Raw genomic sequence first — 24,184 nt, forward strand, 5'->3', positions numbered from 1 at the left:
TGACGAATGCAGTACGTGCATGCGTGTGCAGCATTCATGGGGAACAGTATTCATAGGAATGGTGGTGAATTGGCGAAGGTTGTTGCTGACAGTGATGGTGCTGAGAGGAAGCGCGGTATCGGTCCGCACTCACGATTCCCACCCACCATGCTCCGTCTTCCCACGCTCGTGCCATAAACATGCACATACGCCTCACGACAATCACGAGCATTCCACACCTCCAGCAATCTTCACCAGCAAATCTTCTCGAGGCCCTGCAGGTCAATGACCGCACTACACATTCACATGCCGTGATAGTTTCTTGCCTGACGACGATCGTCCATGACTTGTGACAAGTCGCAATCGGCAGTACTCGGCGGTACTTCGCACGATACATTCACCATGGCAAGATGCCGAGGCTCACGGCATGCAAAGGTGCGGCAGCTATAGCCGCAGACCGCGGCCGAACCACCTTCCCAGCCTGGCGACGTACTCAAGCAGCACTCAAGACGCCGCTCCTGATTATGGAGAACGCAGCAAAGCATGTGACGTTGGCGATCTGATGTTGGAGTTTTCTTCAGCAGTTGTTAAGGAGTGTATGTATCTGGACGCAGAAAACGGTCGAGTGCTAGATCGGCGTGCGTCTCGCTTTCGAACCCTCGAGCTAAGCTTTCTAACTAGCTGCTATTCCCACACCTTCCCCAGATCCCCGCATGATTGCAAAGGTTCGGTCAAGCAGCGGCGGCAACACAAAGCAACGTCATTGGCGTTCGCTTCGCCCTAAGATCAGCAGCCCCTCCCGTCACCCCAGTCTTGACCGGGGTGCGGCTCAAAAATCGTCGAACCAAACGGGAATGCCGAAGACAAGCTTGCTTTACAACCTGTCAGGTCTCGCAAACGTGGTGAATGCCGCCTGATCTTACCACAACGCTAACCTCCAGCAATTGTCCCCGGATCCACTATACCCCGTGTGGAGTCCTCCGGTCGACCTCACCCCCAATGACGTCTTGGGAATTGCACCATCTTTGAAATTTGCGGTGATACCACTGCGTCGGATATAATCTGCGGGACTTGCATGGAGGACATGCGTGCCATGTCCCAACCATGTTGGCGCAACAGCTGCCGGGGTGGACTGGACGAGCAGATAAAACCCTGAGCGCCCCCCACACATGTAACGCCAACTCCACTGTTCGTCCCCCTCGTTTTGTGGTACCTGTGCTAGTTTATTCTATTTCGACTGTCCGGATTTAGAAGCGACGATATGGCTTCAGACGATCCCAACAAGCCCCTTGAGGCTGCTGCAAGAGAAACCAATGAGGTTTCCAACGCCAAGATACCGAGCTTCCTAGGTTTCTCTGGCCGAGGTTTACGAGTGCTTGTATCGATCGTATGTACAACTGGTTTCTTGCTATTCGGCTATGACCGTAAGTGTTACGCCACGTGAAGTCCAGATGACGACTGACCACACGCGAAGAGGGTGTCATGAGCGGAATCATTGCGGCGGATCCTTTCAATGATTACTTCCCGGAGACGAAGAACGATGCTACATGGCAAGGTTTCGTGACGGCTATTTACGAGATTGGGTGCCTCCTTGGAGCTATCACTGTTCTGCTCGGGGGCGATTTCTTAGGACGTCGCCGAGGCATGATCATTGGTGCTGCGACCATGATCCTGGGAGTGATAATTCAGGTCACGGCTATGAAAGGACACAAGGCCACAGCACAATTCATCATCGGCCGCGTGGTCACTGGCGTTGGAAACGGGATGAATACGTCAACAATCCCTACTTACCAAGCTGAATGTTCAAGCACCAAGAACCGTGGACTTTTGATATGCATACAGGGTGGTATCATTGCCTTCGGTACTCTTATTGCTTACTGGGTCGATTTTGGTTGCCAGTATGGGCCTGACGATCTTACATGGCGCTTCCCTATCGCCTTCCAGATCGTATTTGGATTGGTCGTACTGATCGTTCCGATCTGGCTACCGGAGAGTCCCCGATGGCTTCTCACGAAGGATCGTTCGGACGATGCAACTAAAGTCATTGCTGCTCTTCGTGGCCTGCCTACCGACCACGAGGAGACTACACTGCAAATAACCATCATCGTAGACAGTATCCGAGCGTCTGGCCACCACGGAGGTATCACACCTTTCAGTGCTCTTTTCACAGGCGGGAAAACGCAACACTTTAGGCGCATGATGCTCGGCGCGTCCTCCCAGCTTTTCCAACAAGTAGGCGGTTGCAACGCCGTCATCTACTTTTTCCCCCTTCTCTTCGAGAACTCGATAGGCGAGACGAAACAATTGTCTCTCCTGCTCGGTGGCGTCAATATGATCGTCTACAGTATCTTTGCGACAGTCTCTTGGTTCATCATTGAGCGGACCGGACGACGCAAGCTTTTCCTTATTGGCACGATCGGCCAATGCCTGTCCATGCTGCTCGTTATGGCCTGCCTCATACCGGGGACCCCGTCTGCAGCCAAGGGCGCCGCCGTCGGTTTATTCACCTACATCGCCTTCTTCGGCGCGACATGGCTTCCGTTGCCGTGGCTATACCCCGCTGAAGTCAACCCGGTCAAGACGCGAGCGAAGGCGAACGCAGTTTCGACCTGTACCAATTGGCTTTTCAACTTTATGGTGGTCATGATAACGCCTATCATGATCGACAATATAAAATGGGGGACGTACCTTGTCTTCGCGTGCATCAATGCAGGCTTTTTCCCCCTCATTTACATCTTCTACCCAGAGACAAAGCAACGCAGTCTGGAAGAGATCGATCTCATATTTGCAAAGGGGTTCTTGGAAAACATGACCTATGTTCGCGCTGCAAAGGAGCTGCCTATGCTTGACGACCATGGTATCGCGGCCATGGCGCGCCAATATGGTTTCCACGACAGTGATGACGAGGCAGGGCAAATCAAGGAGGCGCAGGCGGATGGGGATGAGAAGGATGTGGTGACACATACGAATGCGCAGATGGCGTAGGGTTGGAAGGGCGCGGCAGCGCTCAGATACGGATGCAGGAGGGTATAGACTAATTGGATTTGGCATCACTCGAAGGTCGACAGACGGCTGATCGAGTCAAGGAACAAGAATGGTACACGCACGAATGTACCGATGCGAGCATATGAAGTATCCGTGATTGTTCGGTCTCTCCAAAGCGTAATCATACGCCGTGTAACCCCGGGATGTATTAGAGCCAACCATGCGTGATTCTCACCTAGGCGCCCGCGGAGGATATCAGAGGGTAACTGCGGGGCTCGCAGCGTGAGGTGTCTATACACCACCCTCACTGCCCAGCGTCCCTGTTCATGGCGTGTATGATGGTGTTCATGGATCGCGATGTTACACGGTCCTTGTGGATCCAGGCCATGCACGTTCATGAACGGCTGCCCCATTCAGCCTTGTGGTAAGGCCACAGCACCGCGTCGAAGGCAAAGGCAGCGCGGCCGGCGACAAGCGACACACGCCGCCACCCAGAACGCCTTCAGTCAACAGCCCCGGCCTGATGGTAGAGCCCGTAGCCATCACGGGCTCCCAAGGGCGGCGTCATGCGCGCGCCTGTCTCAGAATCGGCGTCATCAGCAGAGCGCAGGGTGACTCGCAACAGCAACAGCGTGATGCTGCGGGCACGTCGATACAGCTTACTTGGCTTTGTCAGGCGCTTTGATGATCTCACCAAGGCGGCGGCTTGTTTATCGGGGCTTCGTCCGTCTCCGTCAAAAGCCTGCAAGCCCCGCGCTCCGCCGCCACAAGAACCAAACTCAGCACGGCACTTGCACTTCAGCACCACCATTCCCCCCGTACCAGCCACACATTCCTACCGACAAGACAGCAGTTTCAGAAAGACGCGTCTCTGACCAGCGGCTCGCTCTGCAAGGGCCGACGAAGCCAGCTTCGCGCTGAAACTCGGAACCCGTGCGGCTTTATCCCAGCGCGGCCGCGCGGGCGAGGCGGGGCTCATAGCTACACTCGAAGATTTCTTGTCGAGGGCAGATGCGACCATGGAACCCCGACGGCGGCCAGAGTACCATCTGGACATCTTCGCCGACCTGGCCTGCGTCAAGGATGTCGTGAAAGGTGTGTTTGCACCCTCCCCATCCGCACCTTGCTCCTATCGCTGCCCAACTTGCGCTACCTAGTGTTTTGCATGCTGACGCTTTCTGACCAGCAATCCTGCACACCATCTTCTTCCACAGATACTTCACGTCCATATCGCCGCTTACGAGAGACCTGCTCGACCTCACCCTCCCCGCCATCGACGACGTCGACCTTGAGACGCTCATCGACCAGCGGACCATTGCGCTTGTGCGCGCCATTGAGAGCACACACCAGCAGAGGGGTCGCGGGCAGCTGGTCGTGCAGTTCTTTGAGAAGAGGCGGAGAAAGACGTATTTCTTTGGCAAGGCCGACGAGGATGTGTGCTGGGAGCAGTGGACGCTGGACGTGACGCTTGCAACGCCGCGCACAGAGACTGGTGCGCCATCCTCCTTCCTACATAAACAACGACATACGCTGACCAGTACTACAGACGTCCTTAAAGTCCGCCGTGCCATGACCAAATCCCTCGAGAAAGCCGCACACAAAATCATCACCATCGTCAACCGCGACAAAGACCACATCCCGCCGATTACGACCACCGACGCGAACCCGTTCCCCTACCAAGTCGTCGTGAACCCAAAATCCGTGCCAGACCAGAATACCTGGGGCCCCAGAATGGGTATCTTTTGAAACGTATCCCAGACTTAAGGTGGGGGCGGGGTAAGCAACGTGCATGACTCCATTGTACATATTCTAGAAGTCGTTCGCTGCGTCAGCGTATAGTTGGACCCGCCCACACATGCTTACGACGTGCTTTAATATTTCTAGCGTTGTCGAAGAAGAGGTGGAAAAGCATTTTCTTAGGAACACGGCCGCAACATGGAACGAGAGATGCGCTTTTGTCAGGACAGCTCAACCTTTTCCTTACACCCCCGTCATCCATCCCACCATCAATACACGAAAATCATGAGCTAGATGTACAGTGTCCATGGTGATTAGGGCAGCAAAAGAAGGAGGTTACGGAATGACATTTCCACCGTGGTTGTTGTTTGGAAGGAAAGCTGAGATGATGTAATTACACAAGATACCCCCTTCCCCAATGATATTCTGTTTGTTCACAGCATGCTTATATAACGTGGCTCGCGTGACTTTTGTTGACTCTTGCGCACCTAGTGAACGTTGCAGGGATGCTGTACGCTTGCGTATACAGCTGCAAAACGAAGCGACTTGGCTATCGTGATTCACAACATCACCACTCCAGTCTGCATGTAATGAGACGATAGTGAGGATACATCAATTCCTCGACACGACTTTGAGCTCCGCCCTTGTTTCCAGTGGAATTAAATCTCGTGATGGCTTTCATCTCTTACTTCGCCCACATCCGTTTGTTACTTGGGCTTATCAGAAATGGTCTGCATCACGGGATTATCTATCGAACCGTTCATGAGTAGAATGAGGAGAATCAGAAAATACTGTAATGGCTACAAAAAAGCTGGATCTGGGGTTCCCTTTCAGCCCGGAGGGCTCTCCACGCTCCACGGCACCACACTACTTCAAGTAAGGGCCAAAAATCATCTCCTCGCAAAAACATACAACAGCGGGTATTCGCTGCTGGTCACCCACGCAACTACTAATCCGCCGGTACACTGCTTATATATGGCTGAGCGGACGGGAAGCCTAGTTCTCAGTGTCCTATGGTCGTATGTATTGTACATTGTGGATTTGTACATATATGACCCTTAAAAACACCTGGCGCCAAGGATTACCTATCCTGGGATAATACAGCATACCTCCCTTTTAGCGCAGGATCGTATACTTTTGAACTTGATGAGCGTTGTTTCTAGCAGATTCTCCCCTTCTTGTTCTTCCACATCTTATTGTGGTTTAGCAACCTCACAGGTGCCGTGCCCACTGGGACCAAAAACAAACCCAAATTTCTGACCTATTACAAGAACACTGGCAGTAAAGTCGGCGATGAACTTGACTGGCAGCTTGCTAAAGCAGGCCCCGAAGATGTGCTTCCTGGAAAGCCAGCAGCGAGGCTAAAACTGGGCCCACGCCTGGTGTTCATGGCGCACTGGACAGTACCTGCTAATACAATCTTAGATGTACAGCTCGGCCAGATTTGCAAAGATGGACACGAAGACATGTTCAAGAGCGCGAAACAGTACGATTTTCACGTCGAGATTTCCAGGACACTATGTTGCCCCAGAGCAAGCAATATACACGCCGACTGTACTACTACTTTCACCATAGTACTATAGTACGGTTTCTCGCCCCACACGATAATAATACGATCAGCTATACTAAGGCTGTTCGCCCAGCACTGTAAGGTAATTGGCCTTTAACAAGATATTCATCCTATGGAAGAATGAGTCTAACACGATGAATAAGTACTTTAAAGGTAAAGGTAAATGAATGTATGATATAACAGAGAGCTTCTCACCACCTCCGTACGGCAAGATCCAGGCCCCTTCGTGTCGGTACATCAGGGCATCAGCTAAGCGTACTCAAAAGTCGAACCTAGGCCATTTGCAATTTATGGTTTTGTATCAACAACGTACATGACCCCCTTCACGTTCGCCGGCTTTCTTCACACGGCTTCCCACGGCTTCTCGTCCCTCGCCTTGATAATCCTATATCTCACATTCGTTCCCTCAAAGATTTGCTTAATCGGTTCGTAATTCTTTTCCTCAAACTCGGAAGCATTGCGATCAAGATAATAACACACCTCCTTAAGCCGTGGCGTCCTCGTCGATGCAGTCTCGAGTAGCCATGCTCGGACGAAGTCCAATTCCTCATATTCGTCGTATGCGTAATAATCTGACGTGAACGCATCCGTGACCGTCACTACCTCAACGTTGCGAGGCAAGCTGTCTTCTAGTCGTCTGGTCGGATCTGCCCCGGCATCCCAGTCCCAGTCAGGGAGCAATACCCCGAGAGGGGCCTGGAATCGCCTGATGTTGGCGAAGCCTTCGAGGCCGTGCAAAGTTCCCAAGGCTTTCATCATTCCGGGTTCAATACCACCCCAAGACATGTCATCGAATTCAAAACCAATAGTGAGGTCCTCGAGAGTATCCCTGATGGGTTGCACCGCTTCGACAAATCTATTAAGATCAATCGTATCGGTGTTCAGGGGATGAGTATCCTGTATCCATTTCCACTTCCAGCATAGGGTTTTAAGAGCGTGCGTCCTTACTAAGATCTGTGATAAGAAGTCGATATGGATGTAAGATAGAGCCAGTGACGTGAGGTGAACTGGATCTGGCGGGTCTATAGGCCAAGGTAACGAGCTGGGGTTCCAACACCAGCCCCGGATACTGCGTATTGATGGAAGACTAAGAAGAGCCACCATATCACAGGGATTACAAAAGTCGGGATTCTTGCCAGGATTAATGCTTATTGGTCCAGGAAATGATATCTCTTGCAATTATTGGAACTGAGAAAGTCCATGATCAGATTTGTTGAAGACAGCGGACTGGAATAGTTTACCGAGAAACTGGTTCTCGCCTGCGATGTTTGGGGGGTTCCTTTGACCTGAGCTCTCAACGTAGGGTACGACTGCTGCGTATCCAATGCGAAAGCTCTTAAGGTCAGGCAAGCGTGAAAGTAGTAGTGCGACAAAAGCGTTCAAGTCGGCTATACGCAATTTATCTATCCAAAGATGGGCATACGATAGACCGGTCTTCTTAATGAATTCAATAAATTCTGGCATGCCTAAACGCGCAGGTACGAAGTCAGTTAAGTCAGAAAAGTGGGGATAGTACGAAGTGTTAATGCCTAAGACATATCGACTTCGCACCCGGGCAATACTTGCCATCCTCGTCTGTCGGTCGCGGGGGAGAGACCTTAGGAACACTTTCGTCGTAAGAGTATCCTCTGTAAAGTTTTTGAATCTTCTCATCGCCATCGCGCAAACGCACGGATTTAACATGCTTCGTAAGCTCAGGGTTGTTGAAAATGCTCCGAGTAAGGTGAATTATAGGGCGCGGGCTCCCTCGATAGATGCTGAGGTCAATGTACAAGTAAAGCTGCGGCGTTGCGAATTCATGCAGCTTCTTGCTCACGAGGCTCAGAGCGGCAAGATCATGGAACGACACTCGCTCGAAGATAGTATCTACGAGTTCGGCAGGAAGATTAAGAAAAGCCGCCATATTGCTATTGAGGTTGGTGGTGAAGCTAACCTTGGAATGGAATGGAGACGATGTTATAACGCGCCAGGTGTGGGGCCCTTTCTTAAATGGTTAGTGCAGGCAAAGACGTTAACTGGAGAACTGCTGCCACATGTACACTTTTGAGGATTGATCAAATAGGTGCACTGTTTCAAGGTGGCCGCAGCCCCCAAATCCACCTCCTTTTAAGTTTGCATGTCTAAAGATCTGGCGCTATGCCGTTTTGGGCTGACCTGCAGACGCCCAAAGATAACGTAGACGTTCACCAGCTACGAGTACTGATTCTAGACCAGGTGGCCAGATATCGGTTGACGGTGTTGCGTAGGCCCCGCTCACCGATTTCAGACGTTGGGGGTGAGAGTCGCGATGAATTAGCATCTGTAAACGTCGCCGCATTAAATTCTCTGCATCCTAGCGCTACGATATCCTGACTGCTGTAATGTGAGCTAAATGAGATCTAGCGGAGCGGAGAAGAAAACCAATTCTCAGTGTCCTATGGTCGTGTGTATTAGGCATTGTGGATGTGTACGTATATAATTCTAAAAGTCCTACTCGGCGACACGATCTCTCGCTGAGCTTCCGACCACTAATCTACCACTTGACCATTCGCGAGTGGTTCTTCAGACTTGTTTCGAGGTGTCACAGTGGCTCGGTTTGGCAGGAACAGGAAAGTTGTCCACCAACAACGATTAATCTTGTTCGATCAACTTGTTCCGCCGCCGCCGTACAAATATGAAGCGCTGGGAACGCATTCGTCCGCCGTTATGTATAGGTAATAATTCACAAGGCAAAGGTTAGCTCTACGAATGTGAGTGGGTACTTACAGCGAAACTAGAAGATCACTGATTCGAAGATTAATTTTGCTTTCGCATCTTGAAGCGCTCGACACGTGCGGCGTAGAAAATTCCATGCTTTTTTGACTCCGCGTTTTAAACAATCAATGTTATTGATCGCTGTAGTCATAAGAAATCCGTACCAGATAATATCCTGAATTCGGCCGATCAACATCGCAGACTCAGTTAGTCACACTGCAGCTTCCGCGGACGCCGTAATATCTACAGGCGACGCGCAGCCAGTCTCAAATTCAGGAAAACCAAGACATCTATAAATTAGATGTATTGCAAGCGATGCTCTCAAACAATACGTCCGTGATCAATGTCACTTCATTCACGCGCGCAGTCTTAATTAGGTTGGATATCTTTGACTTAAGACCTCCTCCCGTTGGACCCTGTAGAACAGCTTCAAGCCCTTCCCCCTAACAAGTTGAAGCTCTTAGAGCTCAGCGATACCTGGGGCACCGAAAAGTTATCCACGAAATGCAATTGGCGCGCCATGTGGAGTCTCGAAGCTTCGATGGTGTGAAGTCACACTTTGTCTACTAGCTCTTGAACGTCTTGCTCGTCATCTGTTACCGGTTTCACCGTGCTTCGCAGGCACAATCGTGAAACGGAGTTGTCCAAACGGAATTTATAGACGTACCAGCATCTTCACAGACTTTCTTTCTCCAGCGCGCCACTGCCACCTTCCTACTACCACCTCCCCGCTCTCCAAACCAGCGATCCCAACCCCAGCGTACCCCCAAAGTGGAACGCAATTCCCCACGCCATCGCATAGAGATACTTCGGACTAAAAACTGTCCAGATGAAAAGATGCGTCCTCAGCACTGTACAAGCCACCATTACACTCCCCGTCGCTACACCCACCCACAATGTCATCAGGCCCACATGCCTTCCCCACACCTCACTACTTTCCCTCCTCTTTCTCCCTTCCTCCTCGCTCTTCGCCATCCTCTCCAAATGCTCCCTCTCCTTCTGCACCCAATCGCGGCTATCAACCTCGTTCATCGCGATGTTGCGCCGCGGGCGCCCCGGCGAGGAGAGCAATAAGGACGAAGCGGCGGTGAAGTATATTGGCCCAGCCCAATTTGAGAGGAAGAGGAGGAGGCCGACGGCAATAACATTGTAGCCTGACACACCGTTGTAGGCGTTTGAGAGGTCGATTGATGAAATTGCGTTGGAATTGCCAAGGGCGAAGAAGGAGGTCTGGATTAGGAGGAGGGTAGTTGTTGTTATAGCTGCTGGGGTGAGGTCGAGGAGGGCTTAGTACTGTTAGAAAAAATCGAAAGGAGAGTGGGGAATGGCTTACATAAGAAGAAGAATTGGAAGCGGAAGAGGAGGTAGAGAGGGATGTTTTGGGCTTTGGTTTGGGTGATGAGGAAGAGCGAGAGTAGGTCGAAGAGGGCTATTGCGAGGTCTGGTCTACAATCAGCATGCGCACTTTGCGCACAACTTGGGAAAGGGATCACTTACCGCCACTGCCTTCGCCTCGTCTGTCTCTGTTCCTCTTCCATTCGGATATTGTGATCCATACCGCGCTCAATGCTGTTCCCGCAAACACCATCCTTGCCACATCCACTAAGCTCAAATCTTCAACCCACTGGATGAGACCCTGGTTGATACCATACGTTAGCTCAGGCGCATCCCTCGCTGTGAATGCAAGCTTAAACACAAAGGCCGTAGCGCCCAGCGGCAGCACAGCAATCACCCCCATGAAGCGGTTCGCATCCACAGCTTGCGAATCTTCGCTGCTACTTCCTTTATCGAATACCAAGATCGAGCGTGCAACATGTCTGGAGATCCGTATCGTGATGTCCATATACGTGGCGCCTACCAACGCCCATAGTATGAACGACGTGTTCCCGTGGAAGATGCCGCTGTGCACGATATCATCCGCGCCTGCATACTTTTGCCCTGTTTGGTTCCATCTCCGAATGATACGGTGAGTTACAAGAAGCATAATAGCGGGATGGAAAACAAATTTGGACTGCCACTCCTTGCGCGACTTTGAGATGAATAGGCAGAAGAACCAGCCGGAGGTAGCCCAATACCAGAAGTTGTGCTCCTCTTCAACGTATGAGGAGGCGAACATGAGAACGCTGTAGAGAATGATTGTGAGAGTGTAGGCTACACCAGGAGGTGTGATGCGCCTGAGAGATGGAAGGGTGAATAAGGTCACGAGTACTGAGACGAATGTGAGAACAGTGCCTATGATCAGACGCGGGACGTCATAGTTGGAAGCTGTGCTGGACATCTTCTCTTGGGCTGCGGTCAAGAACTGCACCAGTGTCAGTAAGGGAGAACGTCAACATACAATACTGCAGATTTACCCAAAAGAGCTGATCTATCCTATGCTCTGCGGTCAGATGTCTGCTGGTTGTTGACATAGTGTCCACAACACCATGCCATTTGCACGCTAAATCTTGTCCGTCGCTCTGTCGGTGTCACTGTCAGCGGGGAATCTTCTACATGGCCATTCTAACATACTAGTGGTGGCTCGCATTCATTGCCGGCGGCCTTTGACTCGTCCTCAAAGCTCAGGTTCGGATACGTCGCTTCTACAATCATCTTCATCTGCCTCGCATTCCTGAGCAGCAGACGTATCCGATCAGCCGCTACATCGTCAGTTTTGAACAAGACGTCCGAAGTCTCATACTCACCATGTGGCCAGAAACTTAGGAACTCTTTGATAAATACACCCAAGTTGTTCCTTGGTACCGGGAAGCCCAATAGACCAGCAAGGGTCGGCGCGATATCGCTCTGTTCTACCATCCGATAGTACTCAAATTCCCCGCCTTTGTCCTTAGGCTTCGTCGGGCTCACTTTTTCCATGTGCTGACTGATGTCTTTGAGTTTAGGCGACATGAAGACTAGAGCTGGAGAGGTTTCTCCAGCTGCGCTGCCACCGTGATTGCCGCCCTCGTTCATGCCATGGTCCCCGCAGAGGACGAATAGCGTTTTCGACAGGTGATCCTCGTTCTCAATGGCTGAGTAAATATCCCTGACGATGCCGTCCATCTCTTTTTGCTTCGGGAGCATGTTAGGGCTGCGAAAAGTTAGTGTTTGCATACTACGATTACCATGTATTATCACCTCTTAGGACCTGCCTTATGCCCGATGTGGTCCAGGCCCAAATAATGCATAATCATCGCATTCCAATCACTGTTCAGTAATTCTTCAGGCACATGTCTCGTCACGTTGTTATCCACCTCGGTGAAATCCTGCAAAGCACAACAATCAACTTCTATTTCTAGATCTAGTCCACTAGAACTACTAACCGAAACAAAGAAACTGCTTGTTCCATCTGCGCGCTCAAAGAAGCCCGGGAAAAGCTTCAACCATGTGTCGTCACCGTACATGACCAATTTTCCGCCCTGCTTTGCCCTGAGCTGCGCAAGCCACGTATCTTGTGTGGAAAGCGTGGAGGTTGTGTCCGACTCGGCGAAGTTAAGGATCACATCGAGGAAGGAGGGTATGGAGCCGGTGGTCATGGCTTTTACTTTGGGCATAGTGATGGTTGGGGATGCGGCGTGCGCTGTGAAGGGTAGGGCGGTGCCTTCGCGGATCAGACTATATCATATGTCAATATGGCCCAACTAGGTCACTCGAATCCAGGTTCGGAGAGAAAGAGGGTGCCGTACCTCTGCACAAAACTCATTCCACTGTCCTCCCCGAAGACGAAATCACTCCGCAGCGCGTCCACAACCATGAACACCAGCTTATCGAACGGCGCCTCAGGGACACTTTCCTCCTTCCATCCCATTGCTTGTTCCCAGCCTAGCTTCTCGTACTCGGCGAGTCCTGGCATAAATGGCTTATAAGGGAAGAAGCCCGTCGCGAAGATCAAAATCGCAACGGGGATGAGAAGGTTCGCAACCGTGAGGAGGACCGTCCGGAGCGCCATTGCGGCGGTATTTACGCGCAGACGTTCGAAAAGCCTACTGTATTAGTACGCTAATTATCAGAGCATCAACTATTCATGGCCTCGTAAGGCAGCTTGAAGTCGAGATGGGGACACAGAGTCCTCAACCTTCCCACACGTCGCGTTCAGGGTTTAACGCTAGCACTCGGAGCGGCCTAGCTGCTGCGCTCAGACAGCCAATGACATCACTACATGGCATCTCACCCCGGCTTACTTCTGCAGGCATCATCTCTTTCATACTGACTCTCATGTTTTGCTCGCCATTGCACCGCTATCCTACCTCATTGCACTTGATACCAGCCAGATACGCGCTTTCTCATCCTATCCTGCCTGCAAGCTCTGGATCTCGCTTTTTCAGGACCTTGAACGGAAGAAAACACAAGGATTTGCACTCAGAGCTTGCTGTATATCTGCGACAGAGGACCAGTGCACGACACGAGAAACATAGTAGGAAGCCCTACAACCCCGTGGCAGCCAGGCATCAGAACACCATGGCTTTCCTCCTCCCTGGTCTTCGCCGCAGCCTCTTGCTCTCGACTCCTCTCATCCTCTCAGCACCACTCTTGGTACAGACAATCAAACGACCTGTCCTTTGCGACGGTCCTGATCCCCTGTCCAAAATCACGTCGGACCTACGAAACAACTATACTCACGAAGCACAAACGCCAGTCATCAAAACCTCAGGCGCGCCGAACCCTCGAGCAATCCGTCAAGTAAGCATGGGTAGCATCCTGGGCGTTGTCGCAGGTCTGGGTGTGAGTGTATTCAGCAAGCCATTAGCAGTCCTGATAGGACTTGGAATTGTGTGTATTCAGGTACGTATAAAGCGGCGTCGCTCTTCGTATTCTATATCATGCTATGCTGAAGGGGTGGGGATATCTCGGAAGCACGCTGGGACAATGCCATGGGCCTTTCCGCCGCCATCTATGAGGTGTATGCGTATTTTGTGATAAAAGAGTATGAGAAGAAAGAAAGCTGACATGCTGTGCAGTTCCTTGAGAGCCGGGGTATTCATCTCGTTCCTTACTCGTTCTTGCAACGGAGGTTCAAAGAGACGAACGTACGGTCGTTGATTCAGGACAACGTTGCATTCAAGCTCTCATTTGGCGCGACATTTGCGCTAGCTGCATTCGCGGAATTTTGATTTGCTGGAAGTAGGAACTGGCAGATACTACATTTGCGAACCCTACTAGTAGTTGAAGCGATGTCCTGGATGCATCATCTGCGGGGCAAATTGCATCTGGAGCTGTTTGCAGCTCTGCCAGAACGCCTTGACTGCTTCCTTGAACGCGGTCGAATTCTTCGCGTTCCTGTAGATGTTAGCTTACTGTCAGCAAATGACTCAACAGACATACCGCATTAAGCTTTCAATGAACTTTCTGATCATGTCTTGCACTGCTTGTTCACCCTGCAACCTCTGCAAAAGTGGCTGCTCCGACAGTGCAGAGCTTATGTAGGCCTTAGAGTGACGGTCGTTTTGAATGAGCTTCCGAAGTGGAATAACAATATGTTCCAGACTGGAAGCATCAACTTCGCCACTTATATTCGTGATCAAGGCAGATGTGACTGCTTGCCCGAAATGATCGACAATTTCTTGACACATCACTTGGTCTGGACTGCCACTACTAGCGGTCTTCTCGATGATGTCCCGCCATAAAGAGGCTGCGGCTCTCTTTGGCAAAACCTCTGGCGACTTGATACATTCGACGGAAAATTCGAAAGTGCCTTTTAGTACATCCGGATGCTCATGCTTCAGGATGGAAGCGTTCTGCTTAATGAAGCTCTGGATAAGCTCGATGCATCCAACGGAGACCTCTGGCTCATTCCTTGGATGTTGGAGCGCTTGCATGATCCCTAGATCGTAATGGAGAAGGCGCTGTGCTTGTTTTTCAAAGTCACTTGATCCTTTATGGCAAGAGACCCAGCAACATGCTGTCTCCAACACGTAAGTTAACCGAGGCGTCTGCAGCGTAGTTCTCATCACATAGTCGACCGCAGCAGCTGCAGGCAGTACGAAAGGTCCTGGTCCCATTTCTTTGAACCCGGCCCGCAAAGTGTTGCAAGCGGACTCGATGATCTCGTCATTCGCAGGAAACACCTGGGTAAGGTAGCTGATGAAATTGATGACCTGGGTTTGTAGGTCCTTTCCGGGGCCTTGTGTCCAGAACGATGAGCCATTGTTCGTCCCATCCAAGTCGACAACACCGTCATCTGGAGCTTGAAGCGCTTTCCCGATGCAAGAGAGACACTTCAAAGCGGTCAAGGCAAATACTAACCCTTGCTCTGGATCATTCCCGTCTTTGGTGAGATTAAGAGCTTGCATCGCATCTTGAGCGATATACTGGAATAGGTGTTGTAGACCGGTCAATTGCTTTTCTTCGGATGATTCTGCCTGCACAATCGCCGCAATGCCTTCTAAGACTTTACTCTTCGTAGACTCCTCCGCAGTCGGATACGTAAGGAACTGGTCATACATTTGGAAGAATGACGGAAGCTCGCCGGTCAGCGTCTTCCTGCATTCCGAACACAGCGAAGCGAAGGACTTCGCAGCACCTTGGGCAAGCGATGGCTGAGCCAAAGCGCCGAGCAAGAACGGAAGAACTTGCGGCAAGAAGTGCGGTTTGCGCAAGAAGAAATGGTTGAACGCTGCGACAAGTTCGACTGCCGTCCTACGTGTTACAGCAGGGATGCCAGTATTCTCGGATATAGTCGTGAACACTGGTCGCTCAAATAGCCGACTGAGCTTGTCATCAACAGCAGTTAAGGCGTCAGCAACTGATATCAAGCAGAAGAGTCCTGCTTCAAGATCGAGCCACTGCTTTGTCTGTAGAGACTGTAAGGAAAAGTCGATGAATTGCTCGGTCAGCTCGTCCCGTAACAATTCAAAAGCCTCCATTGTGATGTCTCGAACGTCCATACGAAACACCTTGAAGGTCTTCTTAGAGTCTGAGTCCCAGGTTTTGGTGATCTCTGAAGGTGGATAGATAATCTTTTGCAGCAATTCAGCGATTGCTTGGAAGACATTGCTCCTTGCAACGACAAACCAGGGAGGGTGCTCCCCTTCTAAAAAGAGGAAAGACTCTTCGGCTATGGCGGAAATGTAAGTACTCCAGAAATCTAGCGTGAGCAGGGCCACCTCGTCCTCAACGCCAACCGGTTCTGGATACTTGAGTAATTCATGGAGAAAAGCTGATAACTAATTAGTAGCGGATCTCAAAACGAAACCGGGGTTATCGTGTCAAGGCTTACATGAGACTTGCTGATGATGAGGATTGTCAGGTTCTTGGTAGAGTTTCTTCGTCTCGACCAACTCGGTCCCGTAACCGACTATTATCCTCGCCAGCGAGACCGTCTCCGCGTCAAGATTCTTGAGGATGTCAAGACCCCATTGGCTCGTGATTATTACCCATAACATGTGCAGGTGTTTCTCTTCGAAGAATTTTGGGTAGCCCTCGAGTACATTGGCAATATGTTCCATAGCATCATCAACATGATATTCGAGGCAGGAGAAGGACAGCTCAGTGACTGAGCGAAGGTGCTTAAGCTTTTCAGGTACAGCTTTGAACTCAGACTGCGCGTAAAAGATCCAGCCCTGGACACGTCAGCATGTACATACTTAATGATAGGTCAAACCCACAAGGAAGCATTCGAAAGATGCGACGCATAATTTTTCTCCAACTTGTATCAGCCGCTCATGGTTTGGATCATTCGGCGGTGTTGACAAGTATTTGATGCCTCGTCCAAAAGCGACCTGCAACAGAACTTCTATGCTTTCAACGTTCGCTATCAGACGTTCGTGGGGCCTTCGGCTGAGGTGAGTCAGCGAGATTTCTTGCGCCTCATCATACACGCCTTACTCCGGGCTATTTGACAACCTCTTTGTCTCATCAGCAAGGTTCATTGCGAATTCCAGTAGCGTCAAAAGCTGCTCATCGGCCAGCGGAGGAAGAACATCCCAGGTCGAAGAGTGACTGTCGAGCGCATCATCCAGGATTGGCCGCTGCAAAGCGAACGAGAGTGTCAGACTTCGGATGCATTCCACCCATGATGAGATGGGCTTGGTGAAATATTGAGCAAGCGTCGAGCATAGTTTCCGGGTTGCGGTGGAGGAGCTTGGACGCGTCACAAGATGATACTTATGACAGTTAGCTGTATATGGCCATAAACTGGATAGAAGACGTACGATAAGCTTGGAAAGTAACTGCGCCGACTGTTCTTCGCTCAATCCTGCCCTACCTGGAGTCAATATGAAACGGAAAGATTTCGAAAATTTCAGAACTCTTACGAATCGGCATTTACTTTCACAGTAAGTGTTAGCGCCCCGAAGAACCGTACGTTCTCGTCAGTACTGTTCAGCAGAGCGTCGCCGATCTCCCAGCCCTGTGGGGACCTCTGCAACACACGTAGCGTAGCTTCCGTCTCGGGGATTTTCCTCGCATGGCCAGGGTCATACAAGGTCTTGACGAGTCCTTCGATGTCCGGCAGTGCCAACGGAAGCGCTTGCGCTTGCGGCGCTGCCATGATGGTGGGTTGTGGAGAAGCAGGTGGTCGTTCACTGAAAGATATTAGCGGATAGATCTGCTGACTGATTCTCTTGTTGTTAGTCCGCCTGGATTTCAAGTGCACCGAAACAGCCAGCTTCACTAGCTTCAAGTTGATTCGAGTGAACCCCGGATTGAGGTTGTCGTCCGTGTAAGGAATTATGACTCGCTAGGTGCGAAAGGACTAGTACGCAATCACATACCTCTAAACGAATTTTGTAACTTGGTTCGAAGATATATGCTGTAAAATTAGCAAGCCTAGAGAGTTGTTCCACGCTCTGACAGCGTCACAGAAAATATAACAAGGCTTTGCCTCAGTCCGTTCGTGGCTCTGGCGGGATGCATCTACCTGCCTACGTGCGCCGGCAGACCGGGAAGCGGATTAACAAGGGCCATAGGCATCGTCACAGCATCCAGGGTACGAATCCGCCAGCGGAGGGCGGTGCTGCGAAGCATTGGGTCGTCGTCGTGCTGGGTGGGATGGCTTGGCGAGGGCGAGGCTGTAGAAAGACGCTAGACTAGCTGGGCAGGTGCGACCAGTCGATGGGCTGCAGTCGCGGGGCAGGCGCATGCAGCTGCAATACTAGGACCCGCCGTGGGAAAGCCATTCATGCTGCTCTCGCGCCTCTTCCTGCGCACGCACGCGACTCCCGCAGCGTACGCAGCCAGTAGTCCGCCCTCTCACTGTCAAAGAGCCTTCCACGCTTCAGCCATCCGCCGTTTGCTCGAGATGGAAAAAGTGAACACCTCTGAGCGGCTCGCCGAGCTCCGCAAGCTCATGAAGGAGCACCAGATAGATGTCTACAGTAAAGTCATTCGTTCCGAAGATAGATTGCACCACTAATGAATCGACAGTGGTCCCTTCGGAAGACAGTCACCAGAGCGAGTACATTGCGCCTTGCGATGCACGCCGCGGTCTGTTTACCCCACAGCGCCCCTCCTCGCACATACTGAGACAACCTAGAGTACATAAGCGGATTTACGGGCTCTGCGGGCTATGCAGTGATCACTCAGGAGAAGGCCGCCCTGTCCACAGACGGACGCTACTTCAATCAAGCCGAGAAGCAGCTCGACAGCAATTGGGAGCTCCTCAAGCAAGGGTTACAAGATGTGCCCACGATTCAAGAGTGGACAGCGGATCAGGTTGCGGGGGGAAAGGTCGTGGGTGTCGATCCAACTGTCGTGACAGCGGGAGATGCTCGCAAGCTTGCCGACAAGATCAAGAAGAAAGGCGGCGACTACAAGGCAGTGGGAGAGAACCTCATTGATCTTGTGTGGGGCAAAGAGAGGCCGTCACGGCCGAACGAGAAAGTTATCGTGCAGCCGCTGCAATACTCGGGCAAAAGTTTTGCTGACAAGATTGCGGACATTCGGAAGGAGCTAGAGAAGAAGAAGAGTCTTGGGTTTGTCGCATCTATGCTGGATGAAATCGCGTGGTTATACAATCTGCGTGGCAGCGAGTATGATGCCCCTCTCTGAACATGATGCTCAGACTGACGATCTACAGTATCCCATACAACCCAGTTTTCTTTTCGTATGCTGTTGTCACCCCCACGCAAGCCATCCTGTACGTCGATGAAAGCAAGCTCACGCCGGAAGCGAAAGATCATCTGGGAGATAAGGTTACGATCAAGCCATACGAGGCCATCTTCAACGACCTCACGGCACTCAGTGCTGAAGCATTCGAGGCGAACGGGGACCCGGCAGAGAAGAAGAAGTTTTTGACATCCAATCGAGCCTCGTGGGCACTGAACAAGGCTCTTGGTGGCGAGGAGCGTGTGGATGAAGTTCGCAGCCCCATCGGAGATGCGAAGGCGGTGAAGAACGAGGTCGAGCTCGAAGGCATGCGCAAGTGTCACATTCGTGATGGCGCTGCACTGTCAGAATACTTTGCGTGGTTAGAAGACCAGCTCGTCAACAAGAAGGCTACTCTCGATGAGGTGGACGGAGGAGACAAGCTGGAGTCAATTCGCGGAAAGCACGATCTTTTTATGGGGTTGTCCTTCGACACAATATCCTCCACCGGACCCAATGCTGCGGTCATACATTACAAGCCCGAGAAGCCCCTGGCCTCAATAATTGATCCTAAGGCCATATATCTCTGCGACTCTGGCGCCCAGTATCAGGACGGTACCACGGATACCACCCGAACTCTCCACTTTGGCGAACCCACAGAAACCGAGAAGACGGCATACACACTAGTTCTGAAGGGCAATATCGCACTTGAGCGGGTGAAATTTCCCAAGGGGACCACTGGCTTTGCTCTCGATGTCTTGGCTAGGCAGTTCTTGTGGGCCGAAGGTCTCGACTACAGACATGGCACCGGCCACGGTGTTGGCTCCTTCCTGAACGTTCACGAGGGCCCCATTGGTATCGGCACCCGCGTCCAATACTCTGAGGTGTCTCTAGCTGTAGGCAACGTTGTGTCAAACGAGCCTGGGTACTACGAGGATGGTAAATTTGGCATTCGCATTGAAAACATGGTTATGGTCCAGGAAGTGGAGACGAAGCATAAATTCGGCGACAAGCCATACCTCGGTTTCGAGCGGGTGACTATGACACCCCATTGCCGGAAGCTCGTCGACACGAGCCTGTTGTCTGAAGATGAGAAGACTTTTATCAACGAGTACCACCAAGAGGTCTTCGACAAGACCAGCAAGTTCTTCGAGAACGACCCACTGAGTCTGGCATGGCTCAAGCGCGAGACCGCGCCTTATTAATCGCTATAGAACACAGCGCGCCCTTGTAGAACCTATACATGCGTTTGCGGCGTCTAGTCTTGCTTTTTGGTAGCATTGGCACCTGGGTTGATTTCTCGGCATCCCGCGGCTCAGCATGCATCATCTCGGCGTTGCATTCACTCCTCAGGTCCGGTTTCGCGACTAGTAAATATCACATATATCTATGATACCCTGTAGTCAGGTATTCGACTCACACCATGTCCTCGATCAGGCTAAAACAGTAATCCTCTGCTGCAAGGCCCACTCCGCCCCCGCTGTTCACGGTGATCGATGCACAAATTCTTGATAATCAACTCAAGCTACGGAGGATCACCAACAGTATATTCGTGCATCCAACCTAGCTGTCACACACACATTCAGAAATTGTTGGCCAAGCGGTGCGACAAGGCGCTTGCCAACAGCTCGCGAAGTAGTTCCCACTTCCTGATTGGGGCGTTCGGAGCGGCGCAATCGGAGCTCAAGCAAAGTTTCCGTCAGTAGCCATGGTGTGGGGTTGTAACCAACGGCGCGGGGCACCGGCTTCGCGGTCTCGCCTCTGGCGGGCAAGTGTTTATGCAGCTTCTTTTTTCTGCAATTGGTCTTGATTATGAGATTCCTTGACTCACATCCCTTCTCCGTACCTTCCCTTCTCTGTAGAATTACACCGACTCAATTGACTCACCCTCCATCTCGGTCCTCAGGTCTTTCACTTATTGTCTAGAGACGAAGAACCCCATCGCCACCCAATCATTCTACTGCAAAAGTCAAGAGTCAATCGAACGAAGCAATGCCTACAGAACTGCCTACCTCGAACGGTCACACTGCCCAGGATGGCGAGAACAATTTCGCTGTTAAGGCAGGATTGGCGAGAATGTTGAAGGGTGGAGTCATTATGGACGTCGTCAACGCTGAACAGGTACGTCATTGGAAGCTTTCGTGGTAATTGGAGTCGCCAGATCATGAGAGGTTTCGTGAACTAATGCGAACGGTTCTGACAGTGAGATTAGGCACGCATAGCAGAAGAGGCCGGTGCATCCGCCGTCATGGCCCTTGAGCGCGTTCCCGCAGACATTCGAGCCCAGGGCGGCGTAGCACGCATGAGCGACCCCAAGATGATCAAGGAGATCATGGAGACCGTCACGATACCCGTCATGGCCAAGGCACGGATTGGCCACTTTGTCGAGTGCCAGGTACGGCCTTTACTCTTCCTCGCCCTCCCTCGGCTCAACGGATTTCGACCTCCGTTGCCCCTAAGCATGGCTCACTATACTAACACTCTGAACCCAGATTCTCGAAGCCCTCGGCGTAGACTACATCGACGAATCCGAAGTCCTCACACCCGCTGACGCCATCCACCACGTCGACAAGCACCCCTACAAGATCCCCTTCGTCTGCGGCTGCCGTAACCTCGGCGAGGCCCTGCGCCGCGTCTCCGAAGGCGCCGCCATGATCCGCACAAAAGGCGAGGCCGGCACTGGCGACGTCATCGAAGCTGTCCGCCATATGCGCCAGGTGAACTCGGACATCCAGCGCGCTCAAGCAATGTCCTCGACCGAACTCTATACCTACGCGAAGGAGCTTGGCGTAGACTACAATTTGCTGAAAGAGACGGCGAAGCTGGGTAGGCTGCCGGTGGTAAACTTTGCCGCCGGCGGTGTTGCGACGCCGGCGGATGCGGCGCTGATGATGCAGCTTGGCTGTGATGGTGTGTTTGTGGGTAGCGGTATTTTCAAAAGCGGAGATGCGGCGAAGAGGGCGAAGGCCATTGTGCAGGCTGTGACGCACTACAACGACCCGAAGGTGCTAATGGAGGTGTCTATGGACCTGGGAGAGGCGATGGTGGGCATTAATTGTGGCGATTTAGGTGAGAAGGAGAAGCTCGCGAAGAGAGGGTGGTAGAACGTTGTTGCATTGTATGAAGGGCGTGCGGTGGTCATCGTGCGATAGATTTTGTGTATTGGATCATGATGTGTCTGTGTCATAGCAAGGCGTAAGTAGCAAAAGCGAGGAACTCTGCTTAATGTCGCAGAACCGAGCCACGTCTTACCCGTGCAAGCTTAAGCGACCCATAGGGTATTTGCTGCAAGCTGTCGATTGGGTCATGTCACTAATTCTTTCGTCTCAGGTCTGTCATGCATGTACTTCGCGAACATGTACAGGCATAGAATCACAGGTGGTCGAGAACCTGGCTTTTGAACAATACTTCTATGGCGGACGACTACCAATAGCTCATACTTCATTTACATGACCATGCGCGTCTGCGACCTAAGACCATCCATTCGCAGACCGCCTTTTGTGACACATGCCACCGTAGAAGCCTGATAAGTTGCAGGCAGATCAAACAATGAAAACGAACCCCTTGAACACCGGCAATGTCATAATCATTTCCTTCTATCCACAGATATAAGGCGTGGAAAGAATAACGTGGGAGCCGTGGCGTCGGGGCGTGTCGAGATCGAAGGAAAACCAAGAGAGACGCGGGGATAAGGAAGCCGCTTAGCGGTCTTCAGCCCACTCGTTCTCGCGGCGGATCTGATCCTCCTCCTCAGGCGTGAAGTCGTTCTGAATGTTGAACGTCTTTCGGATCTCGTCGGGCGACTTGCCCTTGATCATATTGGCGACGGTCTTGCAGCCGACGTCAAGGAGGGCCTTGATGTCGAGGTAGTTCGCGGCCTAAATCTAGGTTAGTATGCTGTACATCATATCGCGAATTGCGGGGCTGGGTACGTACCAAGATGATCTCGAAGAGCATCTCCTGATCAACCTGCATGAACTTCTGGTCCCACTCGTCGATGTCGGTTGACTTCTTGCGGGAGTCAGAGTCGTCGTCCTGGGAAGCCGGAGGGTCCTTGCGGTGATGCTCGCACCACTCGAGGACCTTCTTCATGACAGCCTCGTTGACCTATGCGCTGTTAGCCGGTACTCTATGGTATAAAAGGCGATGACGAGTACGTACGTTCGGGATGGGAATAGCCTCATCATTGTCAACACCGAGATCCTCCAACAAGTTCTTGATCAAGATGGAACGCTCGGCGACGTCGCGGTCGACGGGAATCTCAGCGTTGTCGGAGGTGGTGAGCTTGATGCGGTTGTCGTTGGCGGCGGGAGCAGCGGAAGCAGACATGTTGGCTGTTGTATGTGTATGACTGGAAGTTACTGTAAGGTTGTCGTGTAGTAGGCCGAAGCGGGGTCGCGGCGAGGTTGCAGTAGCGTCGAGTCGAATACTGTGCGTGTGTTGAGGGAAGCTTTCGCAGAGGCGAGCGGCGGGGGATTATATACCGGAGCAGGAACTCGACAAATGGTTTGCGCAGGTCGGTGCGGTGGTTGAGTGAAGGCAGAAAGGTGACAATCCACGGCTGCGCCTTCAAAGCGGCGTTGTTCAGGCCCCAGCCCACCGAATAGGAAAGGCGCAAGGCTGCCGTTTCCTTGTCCACGCCGAGTCAAGCAGTTGCTCACTTGGTCAACTTCACGCAAAGTGCTTTGTCTGCCTGTCCTTCTTTCACTTGCAAAACCTTCCAGCTGGACCTAAAATTTCGTGCTGGGCATGCGCATCTGTGGTAGGCCGATTGCGCAGTCAACTTTCGCATTGCGGGCGAGCAGCTGGTATTCTTTCGGCCAACAACCGCAACTTCCGCGCGTGAGAACCAAGGGCGCACTGCTTCCACACTCAAGGGCGGGGCGCTGAAGAGAATTCATGCTGCCGACTGAGACAACACAAACTTAAGCTACTGTTTGTTAGAGTCGTTCTCTTTATCTGTTCCCCACTCCCCTTGCCGTGCCAATAACACATTCCTCCAAGTAGAGAAAGACTATACGCGCATCCGACTTGAGCTGTCCACGTGAACAGTCATCGGTTGCCGCCTCTGAGCATACGATCCCAGTTGTCGAGCGACGTGGGCAATCTAACACGTCTCGTTCGTACGAATGGTACATAGCAAGGAACAGCGTATCATAAACAGGTTTGTAACTTTGC

General features: G+C 51.7%; 9 protein-coding genes across 9 annotated transcripts; 5 read left to right on the forward strand and 4 right to left on the reverse strand.

The window, feature by feature from the left end:
• Positions 1–1,240: 1,240 nt before the first annotated feature.
• On the forward strand, positions 1,241–2,964 carry N0V89_005756 (uncharacterized protein; the record flags this gene model as incomplete). The annotated part of the gene is made up of 2 exons (XM_056214530.1): positions 1,241–1,403; positions 1,454–2,964. 2 exons carry the CDS (start codon positions 1,241–1,243, stop codon positions 2,962–2,964), a joined length of 1,674 nt encoding a protein of 557 aa, XP_056071797.1.
• Positions 2,965–3,983: 1,019 nt separating this feature from the next.
• Positions 3,984–4,710, forward strand: N0V89_005757 (uncharacterized protein; the record flags this gene model as incomplete). The annotated part of the gene is made up of 3 exons (XM_056214531.1): positions 3,984–4,059; positions 4,151–4,456; positions 4,511–4,710. The coding sequence occupies 3 exons, from the start codon at positions 3,984–3,986 to the stop codon at positions 4,708–4,710; spliced, it is 582 nt and encodes a 193-aa protein (XP_056071798.1).
• A 1,903-nt stretch (positions 4,711–6,613) lies between these two features.
• N0V89_005758 (uncharacterized protein) lies at positions 6,614–8,174 on the reverse strand (the record flags this gene model as incomplete). The annotated part of the gene is made up of 3 exons (XM_056214532.1): positions 6,614–7,218; positions 7,513–7,737; positions 7,838–8,174. 3 exons carry the CDS (start codon positions 8,172–8,174, stop codon positions 6,614–6,616), a joined length of 1,167 nt encoding a protein of 388 aa, XP_056071799.1.
• A 1,547-nt stretch (positions 8,175–9,721) lies between these two features.
• Positions 9,722–12,932, reverse strand: LAS21 (major facilitator super transporter protein; the record flags this gene model as incomplete). Its single annotated transcript, XM_056214533.1, has 9 exons — positions 9,722–10,290; positions 10,338–10,445; positions 10,502–11,306; positions 11,359–11,463; positions 11,516–11,643; positions 11,689–12,074; positions 12,122–12,249; positions 12,307–12,598; positions 12,670–12,932. The coding sequence occupies 9 exons, from the start codon at positions 12,930–12,932 to the stop codon at positions 9,722–9,724; spliced, it is 2,784 nt and encodes a 927-aa protein (XP_056071800.1).
• Positions 12,933–13,441: 509 nt separating this feature from the next.
• Positions 13,442–14,094, forward strand: N0V89_005760 (uncharacterized protein; the record flags this gene model as incomplete). The annotated part of the gene is made up of 2 exons (XM_056214534.1): positions 13,442–13,765; positions 13,942–14,094. 2 exons carry the CDS (start codon positions 13,442–13,444, stop codon positions 14,092–14,094), a joined length of 477 nt encoding a protein of 158 aa, XP_056071801.1.
• A 45-nt stretch (positions 14,095–14,139) lies between these two features.
• Positions 14,140–17,471, reverse strand: PDR6 (member of the karyopherin-beta; the record flags this gene model as incomplete). The annotated part of the gene is made up of 7 exons (XM_056214535.1): positions 14,140–14,260; positions 14,306–16,139; positions 16,200–16,542; positions 16,588–16,759; positions 16,808–17,085; positions 17,134–17,182; positions 17,236–17,471. The coding sequence occupies 7 exons, from the start codon at positions 17,469–17,471 to the stop codon at positions 14,140–14,142; spliced, it is 3,033 nt and encodes a 1,010-aa protein (XP_056071802.1).
• A 750-nt stretch (positions 17,472–18,221) lies between these two features.
• On the forward strand, positions 18,222–20,211 carry N0V89_005762 (uncharacterized protein; the record flags this gene model as incomplete). Its single annotated transcript, XM_056214536.1, has 4 exons — positions 18,222–18,297; positions 18,347–18,406; positions 18,456–18,951; positions 18,999–20,211. 4 exons carry the CDS (start codon positions 18,222–18,224, stop codon positions 20,209–20,211), a joined length of 1,845 nt encoding a protein of 614 aa, XP_056071803.1.
• Positions 20,212–20,998: 787 nt separating this feature from the next.
• Positions 20,999–22,110, forward strand: SNZ1 (Pyridoxal 5'-phosphate synthase subunit snz1; the record flags this gene model as incomplete). Its single annotated transcript, XM_056214537.1, has 3 exons — positions 20,999–21,127; positions 21,219–21,401; positions 21,499–22,110. 3 exons carry the CDS (start codon positions 20,999–21,001, stop codon positions 22,108–22,110), a joined length of 924 nt encoding a protein of 307 aa, XP_056071804.1.
• A 597-nt stretch (positions 22,111–22,707) lies between these two features.
• Positions 22,708–23,335, reverse strand: N0V89_005764 (uncharacterized protein; the record flags this gene model as incomplete). Its single annotated transcript, XM_056214538.1, has 3 exons — positions 22,708–22,884; positions 22,943–23,113; positions 23,168–23,335. The coding sequence occupies 3 exons, from the start codon at positions 23,333–23,335 to the stop codon at positions 22,708–22,710; spliced, it is 516 nt and encodes a 171-aa protein (XP_056071805.1).
• Positions 23,336–24,184: the final 849 nt, after the last annotated feature.

This window comes from Didymosphaeria variabile (assembly GCF_027946475.1).
Source record: "Didymosphaeria variabile strain IMI 356815 chromosome Unknown scaffold_4, whole genome shotgun sequence".
Classification (NCBI taxonomy): domain Eukaryota; kingdom Fungi; phylum Ascomycota; class Dothideomycetes; order Pleosporales; family Didymosphaeriaceae; genus Didymosphaeria; species Didymosphaeria variabile.